The following is a 16,781-nucleotide window of genomic DNA, read 5'->3' as shown; positions in this document are numbered from 1 at the left end:
TATCGTGAACCGTAGTATGGACGCCACTGGTAACCACAGAAAGCAATAAGACAAGTGGATTCCAAAAAAAATAAAAACCAGTATTTAGTGAGTTTATTCAAAAGAATTGGATATTTTTTCTCGTTATTACTAATTTGAGACCGGATATGTTGTTCTGGTTTTTGCCCGAGGGATCCAATTTATTTTTAATCAAAGCATGGCTACAATTAATTTCAGTCGTAAATCGTATAAAAAATCCTACTGCTGTTTTCTTTGTGGTCTGCAAACCTTTGCTTTAAAATTCTGTTTTAAGCAAACAAACTCAAATTCACTGTTTGGTTTAATTTCGATCGATCGAATCAACAAACACAAATTAAAGATATCTCCAGTTGCAATCACGAGTGGGTTGGATGTTACTGTAAACTAGGCCAATTGCTTTCACTTTTTGTCATATTTTGTCAAGATTTTTTTGTGTCGTTCAATATTGCAAAACTGTTCTACAAGAATTAGATTCTTTTTTTTTTGGTTATAAGAATCCCCAATTATTTAACTTTGTACAAGAAAACAATGATAATTACATAATTAACCTAAACAAAACAAAGTACGTAAACTAAAACTATAAACATAAACTATAAAAGAAAAATTTCTTCCAAAATTAAAAAATTTGGTAAGCTCCCCAAAATGCTGGCACCATTACCGCGTTGGATTGCAAGAGAAATCCTTTGTTTCAAATAATATCTTGCTTTAGAATTTCCAGTCACCAAAAATAGTTTAGTCCCAATTTCATCAATAAAAGACTTAGATTCGTCACACCATGGACCCAGAGATTCAAAAGCTAATGAAGCCGGAATATATAATTAGTTTTTTATATTTGTCATGTTTTTTTTTTACATGCGGTTTCAGCTGCTGAACCAGCTTCTATAGTTGTTTGAGGTAAATAGGAAGTTGCAAGAGTGTCGACACATGTGACGTCCCAAATTAGTCGTTGGCCTTTGGACCAGGGAGTAAGAGTGGCACCATCAGACCTCTTACCATCATCACGCGAGAGACCAGTGGGCTCCAGAGTAGAATGAATATGGGCAGAACTTAAAGCTCTTTGGATAATATTATTAAGATCGCTATGCCTTAGGAATCTTCCTTTACTTTTAGAACAGCTAAGACCATGAATTCCTGTTTCATTAACAAAATTTCCACAGCTACAGACATGGCTTTGGTACAACCAAGTCGTATTTTTATACAGCAATGTTTAGAAAAATAGTGACTTTAAAAATAAGTAATGAAAAACATATGTCACAATTTAAAATAAGAAAGTTAAATTCTCGTATCACCCCATTTAAACCGCTTCTTTAAAAAATAAATTTTATATGGCAGTTCATAGTCCCTTAAACGCCTTTTCATTTGATATATCGTTTATTGAAATCGGACAAGAAATAAAGTTGCTAGAGCATTTAAAAAAAAATTGGATCACTCTGTATGTTGGAAAATCGACATTAACAGATGACCATGCATTTAAAGCTTCCTCTAGAAGATGGATCTGAATCTTGTTATCCTTCATAAGGAGTATATTAGATACAAGATACTCAGCACCATAAATTGAACTAAGGAAGGCAGGAAGACAGATATCTGTAATTTTACGAATTCCCAAACCACCTTTCGATATTGGGAGTGATGCTTGTAGCCACTGGATTTCATTTAGGCGGATATTAAGTAAATGTTCTAAACATGATCGCAGATTAGAATCTATTTTCTCCAATAATGATAGAAATTTCCACATAGCGCAACTTCGGATAAAATATGTTAATTTTGGAACAAAAAGACAATTTTTTAATAGAAAGTACGCGACATGAGGATTGACTTGGTCCAAGCGAGACATAAGAAGCTCTAGTTTGTGTTCTTTCATTGTAAAACTTTCACCATAGGCTTCTTCAAAAATTGGAATTCCTAGAAGTTCAAGGTTTTCCTTCATTCTGATTCGGATACCTGGACAAGCAGTTTCAAATTGAAATTTCATATCTTCGTCAATTTTATGAGAACAGAAAAAAAGTTAATATTTTGCAGTATTTACATTAAGACCAATTTCTGCTGCTAAATTGATAATTTGATATAGATGATTTAGGACAATTTCTGGTTTATCTGCTAAAGTTGCGTCGTCTAAATACCAAACGATTAATTCTGACAGTAACTTTTTTATCAAAGGCTGAATAGTAGCACTAAATGTCATTGGACCACAGGGATCGCCTTGTTGAACACCAACTTCTGATGGAATAGTTTTTTCTCCAAAAAATAAAGAAGAACTTTGACGATAACTTTGGTCTAGGAAAGGATACAGAAGGGAAAATTCGTTTTTAATTTCGGTCAGCATTTTGCCTCTTTTGATTGAATTAAAAGCGTTTGCAAAATGTACTTTCAGTACCACTTTATAATTATTTTCAATCAAATTGACGTATGTTCTCACAGCATGAATAGCGCTTTCACAACCTCTTTGTGTTCCTACTCCAAGTTGATGAGGGGAAAAATAATTTTGAAATTGATCACAATGTTTAAAACATGCTACTTTTGCTGCAAGTCTCCTGAAAACACTTCCTATGGCAATAGGTCTAATTCCTCCATTCTTCTTCAGAAGCGCACAAAGGGAGGCTCCATAGAAAATGGGAAGCACGTCTTTGTTAATTTTGCCCGTAAAAATAAAATTACAGAGACGGGTTATCGCCGCAAGTGCACGTCCGCCTGCTTCACCAGCTGAAAATGAGACAGACCATGTCTTTCAGAAACTGAGGTCTCATACCATCTATTCCTGGAGCTGAACCACAGGGAAATGAGTTAATACTCTTTAAAATATCCGACTCGTTTACGATTAGGGCAGGATGGTCATTTTCAGGAGGGTTTGGAAATGATTGAAAACTAGCTGAAGATCCATGTTTACTTCGTAATGTCCGAAATGTTTCATCGTCGAAGGGTGCAATTTTATCGTCTGAACTTAACGGCTCCTTTTATGTCGAAATCATTAACTTTTGCTTCAATTCTTCTGCCAAGAGAATTTGAAAATTTATTTTTTGAAATTGATGTTGGTAAACTGAAGGAAGCGATATTATTTTTAATTTTTAATGTTAAATTTTTAACATTATACTCATTTATGTTGAAAGATTTGTATGCAAAAAGCAATAAATTTTCCCATGCAAGTAATGAATTAGAATTCAAACAATTGTTTATAATTGATGCTGCTTTTGGTATTCTTCTTAGAATTTGAATGTTCCTTTTTGAGAAAATTAATTTATCTTGCAATTTAGCTTTTTGTGATAATTCAACAGAATTTCTTTCAAAGTTTTGCGATGGGGATAATAGAGATTCAAATTTCCAAGGTATTTTCTTCTGATTATTTTTTGTTGATGTTTTCGATGTTGATATTTCTTTTGAAAGGTTACTGGAATATTCATATATTATACAACTAGAGGATTGAAAATTCTCGATTATACGAGACGTGTTGCCCGGAAACACCACGAGATCGTAGATCGAGTGGTGTTTCCGGCAACACGTCGAGTAATCGAGAATTTCCAATCCTCGAGTTGTATACGGGTAGACTATATCATGAATAAAATAAATAAATAAATAAATAAATAAACAAGTTCCCGAAACCGACTGGGCGCATTCAGTAGCAGAGCGATTTAATGTGACGGCTAGCGCAAAAAAATTTGTAAGTTAAGGCGGCGAGCGAAAATACAAAGGTTGGTATATTCGAATATACAAAGGTTCGTATATTCGAAATCGCCCTGGTTACTACAATAACCGCTGTAATACATGGTTACTAAAGAAAATCAAAGATTCTTATTGGTTTATAAAGTAATGAATGATCTAGTCAAGAGAAGCAGAATGTAATCTTGAATGATGAATTTTCAGCCCTTTGAGATTTTTAAAGGAACAATGACAGATTTCACAATACTTTTTTTCAATGACATCTACATGAGAATTAATTTCAGAATTATTACCATGAGAGGGGCCTGCATCTTGTAAATCTTCTTTGCACACGTTCCAATTTTGTCTAATATTACCTGGTCTTGCACTACATGGATATTTATAAGGTAAATACTCTTCATCCGATGAAAATTCGTTAGAGATAATTTTTCAAATTTCAAATCAGATTATTATTAATTTAGATCTGTATTTTTTAAAAATGCAGTTGGTAAAAAAATAAGGAATCTAGAACAAGCCAGAACTGTAAGGGATGCTTATCTTTCTTATTTTCTTAAGCCCAGGCTCACACCCTGGCTACAAGACGTTCCAGTTTCAGTTTATCAAAGTTCAAAAGCTGACGATAATTCTTCAAGCATTTTAGGAATATAAAAACTAAGGAAAATAAAACCGAGAAATTATTGATATAGCCGGAACGTTATGGATGTGGATTGGGGAGTTGTCGTTAAGTTGGCACTACTAATAAAAGTAACTATATAGGCGCACCAATAGAAACAATCCTGATGACAACTTATGGTATCATCAAGATGGTGTAAGATGTTCGAAAAGATCTTGATCAAGTATTTCTAAATAAATGGATTGGAAGACGCGGAACCAGTGAATTGCCACCAAGGTAATTGGAATTCAGCTCTTTAGCTTTTTTCTTGTTGCATTACCTAAAAAACACATACAAAAGTAGATCTGACGATACTGATGAATTAGAAGACAGAATATGTAACAACATATCTCAAGCAACTGTAAATAATATTCAACAAGAATTTATTGAGCATTCAAGATACTGTCAGGAACGTTTAATTACATACCTAATTTAATATGGCTGCTTGTAGCATAAATCACGGATGTAGTACCAAAGCGCTCCGTACTAACCCTTTCGAAGCGCTACCGTCGCCAGCGAGAATCTAATCGCTGGGCTCCTACCATCACATCAGCTGCGCGCCGTCGGAGCGTGCCGCACCATCCCCAGCCAGGCTATAAAAGGGATGCACGCATGGACAATAATTCATTATTCATATGATCATTCGAGCTCCCTCAAGAGTCTCACCACAAACCTTTGTTAACTTTGTTTACCTTTATGTAAATAAACAATTTACAACACAAACGATGTTAAAAGTGACTCCACAACGTGAGGCATAATGTTAAATGCTTATATTACTATTTACTGCTTTTCTTTTAAAAAATTACAAGAAAAACAAATTTAAATACATTGGACCGTATGATTTCCCTTTCATTAAAGTTAAAGAACGTCGTTAAATTGTTTTGTCTCTGTCTAACATAGTGCTTGGCATATACTCTCACTTTGTCTAATTAATTATTTAGCTGATGAAAGGCTTAAGGAATGGGAAATTATACGGCCCACTATTCTCAAATGTTTTTAGTTTCCAACTTAGCAAATTTAGACCCTAAGTATAATAAGCTTTTGAAAGCAGCTCTTCATGAAAAGCAAAAACATAAGGTGGCCCAACACTTACCATTTTGCAATATTATAATCGAAACTGAAAGGAATTTATCACGTCTGCCGTCGGAAAGTTCGTGAACACATTTGTTTTTAAATTTTTTTAGTAAGAAAATTGTTATTAGAAAGTTTTTGATTTTTTGCTTAATAGACAAAAAGAATAGATTAAAATACAAGTAAGATTTCATGTTGTATTTGGCGTTAATTGGTGTATTTGAAAATGTTGGTATTATTAATTTAGAGTGTCACAAGCAATTAAAAGGTCCAAAAGGATTTTTTTTCATTACATTTTATAAATGACACATTTATGGGTTCAATCTAGTAATCGTGTGCTGTCAAAAGTGATTAGTGTGCTTGATTATTTATTTGTGCCAGTGGTAGTGCTTAATATTGTAAAATGTCGCAGTTAAGAAAAAGTATATGGGAAGAAAAACGTGCGCAGGCATGTATTCTTTCAAAAGAAGGGTATACTGTGCGGGAAATTTCAAGCAAACTTGGAATATCTGTAGGAGCTGACAGCAAAGCCATCGCCATCTAGAACACAAAGCCTTAAGGCAGCAATTGTTTTTGATCGTGACGTCACAGTAAAGGCTTCATCGAAAAACGCATTAAACCTCCAGAATTTAATAAAAACAGTTAAATTCTTGGTTAGCACTCTTTTTTTTTTAGTAGAACGGTGTGTTTAGGCTTTACAATTACTGCCTCGTGGAGTAAAATGCCATTAATGACGCGAAAATTGTCATTTACAAATGAGGTTAAGTTTGTATATTTATTGTTTTTGTGTAATTTTTACTTTGTGAATCATTTAAATAACACCAAATTACAACAAATGCTTCTTACATATCAATTATATGTGTAGCAAATATAGTTTCAACTAAATTGCCCTTACAACGACTTGTAATCACGAAAATGTTGATAGGGTATACAAATACTTCCCAGGTTTCAAGGTCTCTTGCGACGTTCGATGAACAGTAAATACCCTGGTATCAACTGAAACTATTATATACACTTGCCACCAAGCTTTTGCTTATCTCACAATTTTAAATTGATTTGATTAAAACACCGTATTTGATACTTTCTGAAAATGTAAACAAATGTCAAATTTTGACGTTTGGCCTTCCTCGTGACGTCATACGCTGTCTGGCTTAAGGCCTGGAGTTCGAGATGGCAATGGCAAAGCGGTACAACGAAAGCGTGAAACTGGCGCTCATCATGACAGACCAGGATCAGGACGCCCCCGAGACACCTCAAAAAGAGAAGTACATCGTTTCACAAAGTAAACGTAATTGGAGGCTAACAGCACCGAAATTGCTATTCAATTAAATAATAGCCGTGAAAAGCCAATTTCTGTTACCACAGTAAAAGAGCCTTCTTCATGCAGGACTTGGAGGTGGTGTAGCAGTAAAAAAAACATTTTTTCTACCGGAGTTTAGAAAACTTTAACATTGTAATACTCATTTGAGTCAGGAAAAGTGAAAAATTTCCTACTAAGGGCGGAAATAATATTTCAACACTAAAAGTTCAATTTTGGTCGTTTCCTGGGATACGTAACGTAAAAAGTGGTATTTAATTGAGAGAAAAGCTTAAACGCCTTCACAATTTTTCATTAATTAATTGTTTCTCTATGGTAACGAAAGTAGGACAATTTTGATTTCGCTTTGTTAATTTAGAAATAATGAATAAAATATCCAAATTTTATGTATTTTCCAAACTCCAGTAGAAAAAATCATGTGTGCAATACGGCATGTTTTTGATCTCGACTGTCGTCTCGATCAAAAATCCCATGCCTAATACGGAAAAAAATTGAATTTCCTAACTTATTGCACAAATAGCTATTTGCGTAAGCAAAATATTAAAAAGAGGCTGATATGGGCCAAAAAACACATAAACTGGACTGCAGAAGAATGGAAATAGTTATTTGTATAGCAAGGCTGCGAAATCCTACTTTGACGAACCGAGAGAAAAATTGTCGTCAAGGCCGCTTTGCGGCCGAGACAAGACAATCTCGAGGTAGTCAAAGGATTTCGTAGCCAAGGTGTACACAACATTTTGTGTGCAACCCGAAAATTTGTAATTATAAAATGAACAAATAAAATTTCCTTCACTGTCAATAAAAATAAAGTCGGCCTACATGTCACCATGTCGCTATGGAAACGACATAAATAAAACAATTCATTTTGAGAAAAATTGGAAAAATGTCGCAAGAAAATTACGTTTTCGGCCTCCCAATCTGGGAAATATAGCGTTACCTTACACTTTAGGTCAAGGGAGGTGCGATTTCCCGTACAATGTCAAAAATTTCTAGTGGAATGTGGGAAAAATCTGGTGGAGTACGGGAAAAATGTGCGGACACCGTTGATTTATTCTTTTCACAGTTACTTTAAAATTAAAGTGTCCATACGTTACTTTAATTTAGTGTAAAAAAACACATTTCCCTGTATAATTTTTCCGATAAATGTGTTTGTTTAATTTATATCGATCGAAAAAGAAAATAATCGTAACAGGGAAAATACAACCTATTGGGTTGGCAGCTGTATATGTCAAAAAGTTTGACAATTGTCAGGTATTTCATAAATATCTGCAAAATTGCACAATAAAACTAAACCACAGAAGTTAATATATGGTTTTGTGTACCTACTTTATCCAGTACTAGCTGTTAGTGCTAAAGTGCAACTGGAAAATAAAAATACACAAAACATTCTAACCCCAAAATCTTGTATTCACCTGAAGAAAGATGATTCGTTTTCACCAGGAAGTAGTGGTTAAGTACAAGACATTTTAATAATTTGCAACATTATTAACATAATTTATTTTGTAAAATTACAGTTGTAAACATTATTGTTACAATTCTCCACTTTAGAGAACAATGCAGAAACAATTTGGTAACTGTCAGCTTTATTACTTCTGGGTTGAATGTCAATATGTTGTACTGGTGCTTCTCTTACGGTACTGATGATGGAATTCTCAATGTTGGATGGTTACATTGGAAGCAACTGCTAAAAATTTAAGTAGATTAAAGCACTGTTTCGAAGTTTGTGACACAACTCACCATTGTTTGAGCTGTAGCTGCAACACAGTACATTTTCTTTTTGATGTTGAAGGAAGGCTATCAGTCATCACGAATCATTTTAGGAACTTCCATCTTGTGTCCATAAGGCAATCAAGGTTCAAATATTTGTCAATTTTATTTGAAATTGTTTTAATTGTATTAATACCAATTTAACCTGACTTCCATATATTTCTTCATAGTTTCAATCCAGTTTGGATTGGTAATGGCAAACGATCTACAAATATTGGTTTTTGTGTCAGTTATCAATATAATATCTTCTCTTGACATTTTCCATTTTCAGAGTATATAACTCCTTTCGGGAGACAGGCACCACAAACACCTATTAATAAAACTGTCTATAATAAAATATGGTTTATTAAAAATTTGTGAATTAAAGAATAGTTATTACATACTTTCGTGAGAAAAAATTGTCCTATGTTTCGATTTTTGTGGTAATAATTCAGAATTTAGTCCTGCCACTAGTTGTACTGCCTCTGGTGTCACATTTAACTCACTCTATATTATACCGGGTGATTCAGTTTGGTATTCGCGGCCCTACATCTTTTTTGTTTTAAGAAAAAAGTATAGCAAACCATATATATTTGTAAATCGCTTGTGAAACTACAATAGATGATGTTGTCAAATCTTCTCTACGATGACATATGTCAAAGTTAAGACAGTCAACTTTTTTTTTTAAATAGTACACTATGCATTTCTTAGCCCATTCTTGTAAAGCTTTTTTTTCTACATTTGAATGTGTAAAAAAAGTTGACACTTACATCAGAAAAAAATCGAGAAAAATAATAAAATATAATTTAATTTATTCGAAAGCGTTATTTTCTAAAAAGAGCTAGTAAGCCAAACATTTGTAAATTCGCATTATGTTGGTTCTCTGCATGTCACTATTTACAAGACAACCACGTATCCAAAAAATAAAATGATTTGACCTTGTTTGTTTTCAAGCCTCGGGTGCGCCTCGGCCAGAAAACTGAGATTCGGACGAAATACCAAATCCATTCTGAATTTACTATGCTAAATTCGCGTTATGTTGGTTCCCTGCATCTCACTATTTTAAGAATTACATAGCCAAAAAATAAAATTATTTGACAGTGAAATACCCGATCCATCCTGAATTTACTTTATTCGAATATTAGACTTTACACTTATTCGAATTTTACATAGTCACCTATTCAAATATTCGAATAATTCGAATACGATTCTCAAGACTCATAATGTCATTCATGCACTATCAAAATTCAACTACATATTTTCATCGTGTATGCATTCAAAGCGGTATAGTCAGGAAGAAGTTAGGTTTCGAAGCCAGATGTTATATCATAGTTATTTATTTAAATGTAGGTTATAACATAGCTATTTATTTAAATGTAGGTACGTTAATAATTGACGCTATTAATGTCAAAATTCAATTGTCTCCATGGCTAACTAGCTCTTTTTAGAAAATAACACTTTCGAATAAATTAAATCATATTTTATTTTTTTTCTCGATATTTTCCTATTGCCAGTGTCAACTTTTTTTACACATTCAAATGTAGAAAAAAAAGCTTTACAGGAATACACTAAGAAATGTATAATGTACTATTTAAAAAAAAAAAGTTGACTGTCTTAACTTTGACATATGTCATCGTAGAGAAGATTTGACACCGTCATCTATTGTAGTTTCATAAGCGATTTACAAATATATATGGTTTGCTATACTTTTTTCTTAAAATAAAAAAGATATAAGGGCGCGAATACCAATCTGAATCACCCGGTATACTAGACATTTTTTTCACTCAATACACCAAAATCAAATTTTGAAGCACGACCGTGAAAATTTAGCCGGCAAATAATTTGTTAGGAAAAAAACAAATGAGCGGTCACGGTCGTCAAGGAATTGATTCCACAGCATTCGATTCTTTATTGACGATTTTAAATTCTACAATAAAATAAGTCTTGATTTTTAGAAGATTTAATATTTTGGTCAGCCGAAAAGTCTAATACAAATGTCGTACGGGACGTATTTTCCGGCCCTCCAACTAATCAGGCACTCGGCTGCGCCATCGTGCCCGAAACCAGTTGTCGTGCCGGAAAATTCCCATCCCGTACTCTAATGTAAATAACTATTTTGTTCCGTCTACTTCCCCGGAGTTAAAAAATATTGCAGATTGTGCAGTGTCCAATTTAATACCAGAAAAGTTCAAACGGCAGTACAATATGTGTTACAATGACTTTAAAGAGTGGTGTAATAAAAATAATGTGAAAACGGTGTCGGAGAATGTTGTTTTGGCTTATTTAATGGAAAAATCAAAAACTGTGAAAAGTTCAACTTTATGGAGCACACATTCAATGTTGAAGCTCACGCTGAACATACGGGATGGCATTGATGTTACGAAGTTTCTGAAAATGGTACCTTTTTTGAAAAAAAAAATCAGTTGGTTATCGGGCGAAAAAGTCTAAGGTATTGACACGAGACCAGATCAATTTATTTTTAGAAAAAGCTAGTGATGAAAATTATTTATAGTGGAAGGTAAATATTAAGTTCTGTTATGATAAGCTGTATAATCTGCCCTTTTTTAGGTCATTTTAATCATGGGAATATCAGGAGCCATGCGAAGAGACGAACTAACTAAAATGTCTATCGATGACATCAAGGATGAACATTCTGTATTAATAGTGGCCATTCCTGACACAAAAACTGGCATAAAACGAACTTTTATTGTCACCAATCCAGAATTTGTAAGATTATACCGCAAATATGCAGCTCTTGTTCCGTGTACTCATCCAGAGTTAAAAAAAGTATTATGAACAGACGAAAGCTAATTTAAAATTTTTGGATCACGTCGGCGAGTTATTATTCGCCCCTATCCTCATGAAAAATATTTGTCCGAGTATGTTGTGCCTTCAGTGAAACATGGAGAAGGTAGTGTGATGGTTTGGGGTTGTTTTGGTGGTAATAGAGTAGGAGATTTGATCAAAATTGAGGGAATTATGAAAAAAGAACACTATCTATAAATTTTTCAAAAACCAGGGAGTGTCTTCTGGAACTCGTATTATAGGTAGGGGATTTGCGTTTCAAGAAGATAAAGATCCTAAGCAAAGTTATACACTGTGCAGAGATTTTGTAAAAAAAAAACAAAACCAAAAAGCTATAAAAATTATGGAGTGGCCTCCCCAGTCACCCCAATTGAATTATTCTGGGAAGAACTGGACCGTGAAATGATTTATTGGGTGTCATCACATTATGATCTGTCCTATTCAGCTCTACCATAAACGGCCTTGGATTCCAGCTTTCTATAACTTGATATTTTTCGCTATTACCTAATTATAATTCAAAGTCGATAGTGGATCAATAAAAAAAGTGAGGAGCTCTGTAACTAGTAGAGCAAAAAAACTTTAAATATTTGGATCAATTTGATATTAAATCGCTATACTCACAATCACGAAGCAACGCGTGTACGTTATTAGTTATTACTTATTACACATCCATGACGTCACGACATTACTACGTTAATCTGCGTTAGTCAACGCGAATATTAGGCATCTTCGAATGTTTTGAAACTTGCAGGGATCGTGTAGAGTGATTAGTTTTTGTATGTGGTTTTATCAAGAGTTTTTGTATTATTATTTCAACAGTATGTAAATAGATGTTATTCTGGGCGGTTGTGTTTCTCTGAATGCTCCACCACCCACGGCCTATATATTAGCAATTAGCAAGGAGTAAAATATCCTACAGATCGTAAAAAACACAGGCAAAAGTTAGCTCTGAAAAGAGTTTTATTACACGTAGGAAAGCAATAAATCGAGGATCTCAAAAGGAACGTAAACACTAAACAACAGCGACGACTTCTTCTAACTTTACAAATTGCTTTAATCGTTATCGATCAACAACATGATGTAAACTGACTGAAAACTGGTTCCTCGACATGCCAATCCTTAGGGATAAAAAATATCAACAATTGAACGATAGAATTCGCAGTTTTACAGTTTTAAGTTGGTACTGCAAAACCTTCATCGATGACGTACACGCATTGCTTCGTCTTAAAATTATCGTATTCCGAGTTCGGGGCTTAGTAATGGACATCCTGTTGACCAAGTAAAAATGTAAAAAAGTTGCTGTCACTTTGAAAAAAATATCAAAGTTGCCAATATTTGATCGTAAGTACCTGATTAATATTGTAGCTATATTGTACTTCCCTTTTGAACAAAAATTGGAAAAATAAAACTTATTTTTTCGAGATAAAGCTGCTTTTTCGAGAAATGTCTTTTCATTTATATTTTAATATTTTACATAATCATCCTCACCATACTTCAAAATGAATGTCAACCATTTATATTTTTTATTTGAAGAAAACATGATGAAAAGTTTGAACATTCAGAGCCATATATCTTTGTAAAAACCCCCGATATATTTTTTATTTTATTTTTTCGAAATTCCTGAGATTTTTCCCTACAAGACCCCCTACTTGGAATACGTTAATTTTGCGACACCCTGTATAAAGTTAGTTCCATCACACAAATTTAAGTGAAAAAAATTGATCATGTTCAATCATAGAATAGTAATTGTAGATTGTGCCTACCAAATTTCTGGATTTTTGGACAATTATTACTAAATGTATAATTGCAAATATGCCAAGTGTTGGGCCACCCGGTATAGAGGATTCCATAAAAAAAATATGTCGCCGGCATCATAGCTAGAATACTGCTGACGTCATGGATGAAGAATACAACACAATACATGCGTATTTATTCCATTCTTTATGTACACACTCTATGGAATTGATACATCAATCGAACCACTTAATTCACTTTTTGCTTTCTTTCCTTGCCACAAATCGAAGATATTTTTTTAATACTTTGATACAAGACAAACAAAACAACTAAAGTCACCACTGACACCACCACAATCACATCTAGAAGGAAATATTGGTACCAAGGCACATCTAAACCTGCAACTCTTAAATGTGGAGCTCCACCATGTCGAATCACATACTCGACCCAATAAATTGCCGTGTCCAGTGGACTAACCAGTCTGTCGCGAAAAATGTTTGATCTGCTCTTCGCATTTTTGACATATCTAAAAAAAATAAATTACAACACCCGATGGGAATAATTTCGCAATTTTTACTCCGGATTCGTCAAAAGTTCGTTAATATTGTCGGTTAAAGCTTCCTCGGTAATCTCTTGGAAGTTCATCGTAAGCCCTATTCCTTGATTAACTATTTCCCGAGCGTTCAATTTTTGATCACCAATGATTGGAATCGCCAGAGCTGGAACTCCGTGGTAAATTGTTTCCGTTGTACTCAAGAAACCGCCATGGGTTATGAAAAGTTTAACATTTGGATGAGCTGTAATAATTCATTATTCATCGAAACATTTTTTTTTGTGTGATTATTACCTAAAATATCTTGTTGTGGTAGCCACTTTGCCAAGTGAACATTTGGCGGCTGCCCTGGAAGACTATCTTCTTCCCACTTCCACAAGACTGTCTCTTTCAACTTGGAAAAAGCTTTGACAAATACTTGTCTCTTTTCTTCGGCAAGAAACGCACTCTTTAAATATGATCCTAAACTGAAATAAACCACACCCTCTTCGGCCCCATCTAGCAGTTCTTGTAAGTCTTTGGGCAGTGGTTTTGGAGGTTTCACATGAAGTCCACCAACTTCGATCATGCTTGGGACGCGCGGAATAGGCTGGTGAATGCTTGGATGTGAGTTGAGAAGCAAAATTGAAGCATTATAGATAACATCGTATAGGCTAGGTCCATTTGGAAAATATTTCTTGACCAGCTTGTCTTGTTGTGGGAACATGTACAAACAATTCATACCTTGTTCGGCAACGTACGCTACAGTGTTAAGTAATCTTTGGAAAAATGACATTTTGCTGGAGAAATCGAGAAATACATCCGGTACGTAAGCGAGGGGTTGTGGATTTCCAACTAATTGATTAATCCAAGTGTTAACACCAACTGCGCTAAAGAGAACAAGTGGAGCGTTGAAATGAGATGCGAGAACATTGTGTGCATCGTTCATGAACATTTCCACGATAACAACATCAAACGTATCACCAGAATGGATAAGTTTTTGCACATCTGTATGATTGAAAGTTCGTTCGCACATTTCTATATTTTTCGCAAGGAGCGGGAGAAGGGCAAGAATGCCTTTCTTTTCCATTTCGAAGACATTTATTTCCTTCACCATACCTGCATGATTTTTGTTTTTTTAACTGAATTACAAATGAACTAAACTTACGCTCGTGCTCTTCTGCGAATCCTGTAAGTACAATATTCGTATACGAACCATTTTTTGGTGGATTCTTATCTGCAAACGGACTAATCATTGTTACGTCGTGGCCCTTTTCTGCCAATCCTTTCAATAAGGTATTGCCGAGAATGTAATGACTAGGTACTGGCGCTAGAAATACTCCCAAGATCCTTGCACCATGTGAAGCATAAAGAAACAACAGCCCAACAAGTAAAACAAACATGTTGACTTATATTTTGTTACTGATAGCACTGGAAGGTTGTCATGTGGATGTGTCTTATAAACGATTTTCATTTTTATCGCGAATATAGATAACATTAAATGTTTACTTTGCACGATCAGATTATAAAATATAGGTTGCTGATTTCCAATTATCGTATCCAAAAACAGGCAACTACTAAATTCAAGGCTACCAAATACAGGTGACTTTGAAAGTTGAGCAGAAATTTTAATCAGTGGTAGGACTCCACAATAGGTAACGATTGAGAAAACTCTACAATAGGTAACGATTGAGCCAATAACGCCTTATACAAATGTTGAAAAAGGGGCTAAAAGTTTAAAAAAAAAGCTCAAAAAAATCATATTGAACTTTTTTGTTGTCATTTAATTCAAAATCAAGTCACTTTGACAAGAACATCAGTCTTAACCTAAATTTAAATTACAAATGTCTTTCACCAACCTGGAGAATACCGATATGGTTTTGATCTATGGCGAAGTCCGTGGTCATTCAGAATTAGCACGGAGAATATACGGTGATAGATTCCTCAAAGAATACTTTCCAATGCACGAACCTTTGTAAACGTTGTGCAGCATCTTCGCCATTTCGGCGTTTCGAAATGAATAAGCGCGATCTTGGCCGCCAAAGAGAAGATCGCATTTTAGTTGCAGAAGAAGACATTCTTCATGAAATTGAAAACCAGCCATAAACAAGTACGCCGCATCTTGCAAATCACCTGGCAGTTCCTCAATTTGTAATTTGGCTGCGTGTTCAACACGCCATCACTCAGGAAATCAACACGAAAGAAATGTATTTTTTCTACGACCGCTAGTGTAAAAGCGAAAATCGCTCCAACAACCCCTCTAGTAAACGCTTCCTTATGTACTATTCCGGACACGGAATCTTGGCCCACATTTTTTAGACATTTCTAAATAGTTATTTATTTAACGAGTTCGTCTGTAAATTGGGCTTTTTTGGTATGAGTAGGCCAGATTAAAACGCGAGTGAAACGAGCGTTTTAAAGGCCCACGAGTGCCAAAAAAAGTCCAATTTACACAAGAACGAGTTGAATACAAGGTTTTTTTGTTTGACGACCCCCTTAAAAGCTCCAAATCGCTTAAAATCTTTAAAATTAACTTGACGTTTCGTTTTGACAAGTTGTCACATTTATAAAAATCCGTTCACATAGGAGAAAATTCTCAAATTCTGACAGTGTCGAACAAAAAAAAATTATGTAAACCAATCATTAGTGTCATTAATGAATGACAATTATTAAAAATCACTTTGAAGTTTTTCTTGTGACATCAAAAAAGCAGGGAAATGGTATTATCGAGTGAAAAGTAGGGTTATATTCAATAAAGGCCAGTTCACACATACCTATTTGTCAGTTAAATGTTAAATGTCAGTTGTGGCCAAGATTCCGTGTTAGCAATTGTACGTGCACAGTAAATTAACTCCGCCCACTACTTGTTAGGGAACTTTACGAATTAGGCAAATTATGATGGCAGCACCTATGACCGTTGCTAAGCAACGGCCGTTCAGTGACAATGGTTTAGACTTCTTTCAATTGACATTTTCATCTCGTAGCGTGATCGTTATTTAACAAAAGGTAACACTTATAACAATATTATTTGCTTCTTAACTAAGTGAACTCAACTTTAGCTGGAAAATGTTCAGCGCAAGCGAGGATGAAATGCGTAGGCACGCCGCCTGAAATAATGGAATGCTCAAAATTCCAACCAACAGTCTGCTGCCAAAGAAATTTCGCGATAGATACGAGTGTTGATCAAACATTTATGAATTGGAAAGAAAAGAATAACATTAAGTCCTTTTCAGAGAATGAACTGTTGGCATATT

General features: G+C 34.5%; 1 protein-coding gene and 1 long non-coding RNA gene across 2 annotated transcripts; both read right to left on the bottom strand.

The window, feature by feature from the left end:
• Positions 1-8,192: 8,192 nt before the first annotated feature.
• LOC138137415 (uncharacterized) lies at positions 8,193-8,964 on the bottom strand. Its single transcript, XR_011161723.1, has 2 exons — positions 8,448-8,964; positions 8,193-8,394 (listed from the first exon to the last, which is right to left on the bottom strand). It is a non-coding gene; the product is annotated as an uncharacterized lncRNA (long non-coding RNA).
• Positions 8,965-12,203: 3,239 nt separating this feature from the next.
• On the bottom strand, positions 12,204-15,198 carry LOC138136728 (UDP-glycosyltransferase UGT5-like). The gene is made up of 4 exons (XM_069056008.1): positions 14,696-15,198; positions 13,843-14,646; positions 13,573-13,792; positions 12,204-13,521 (listed from the first exon to the last, which is right to left on the bottom strand). The coding sequence occupies exons 1-4, from the start codon at positions 14,928-14,930 to the stop codon at positions 13,245-13,247; spliced, it is 1,536 nt and encodes a 511-aa protein (XP_068912109.1). The 5' UTR covers positions 14,931-15,198; the 3' UTR covers positions 12,204-13,244.
• Positions 15,199-16,781: the final 1,583 nt, after the last annotated feature.

The sequence above is a fragment of the Tenebrio molitor genome, chromosome 8 (genome assembly GCF_963966145.1).
Source record: "Tenebrio molitor chromosome 8, icTenMoli1.1, whole genome shotgun sequence".
In the NCBI taxonomy this organism is placed as follows: Eukaryota; Metazoa; Arthropoda; class Insecta; order Coleoptera; family Tenebrionidae; genus Tenebrio; species Tenebrio molitor.
The sequence above is the reverse complement of the archived record's forward strand: the minus strand, read 5'-3'. Positions and strand labels throughout refer to the sequence as shown.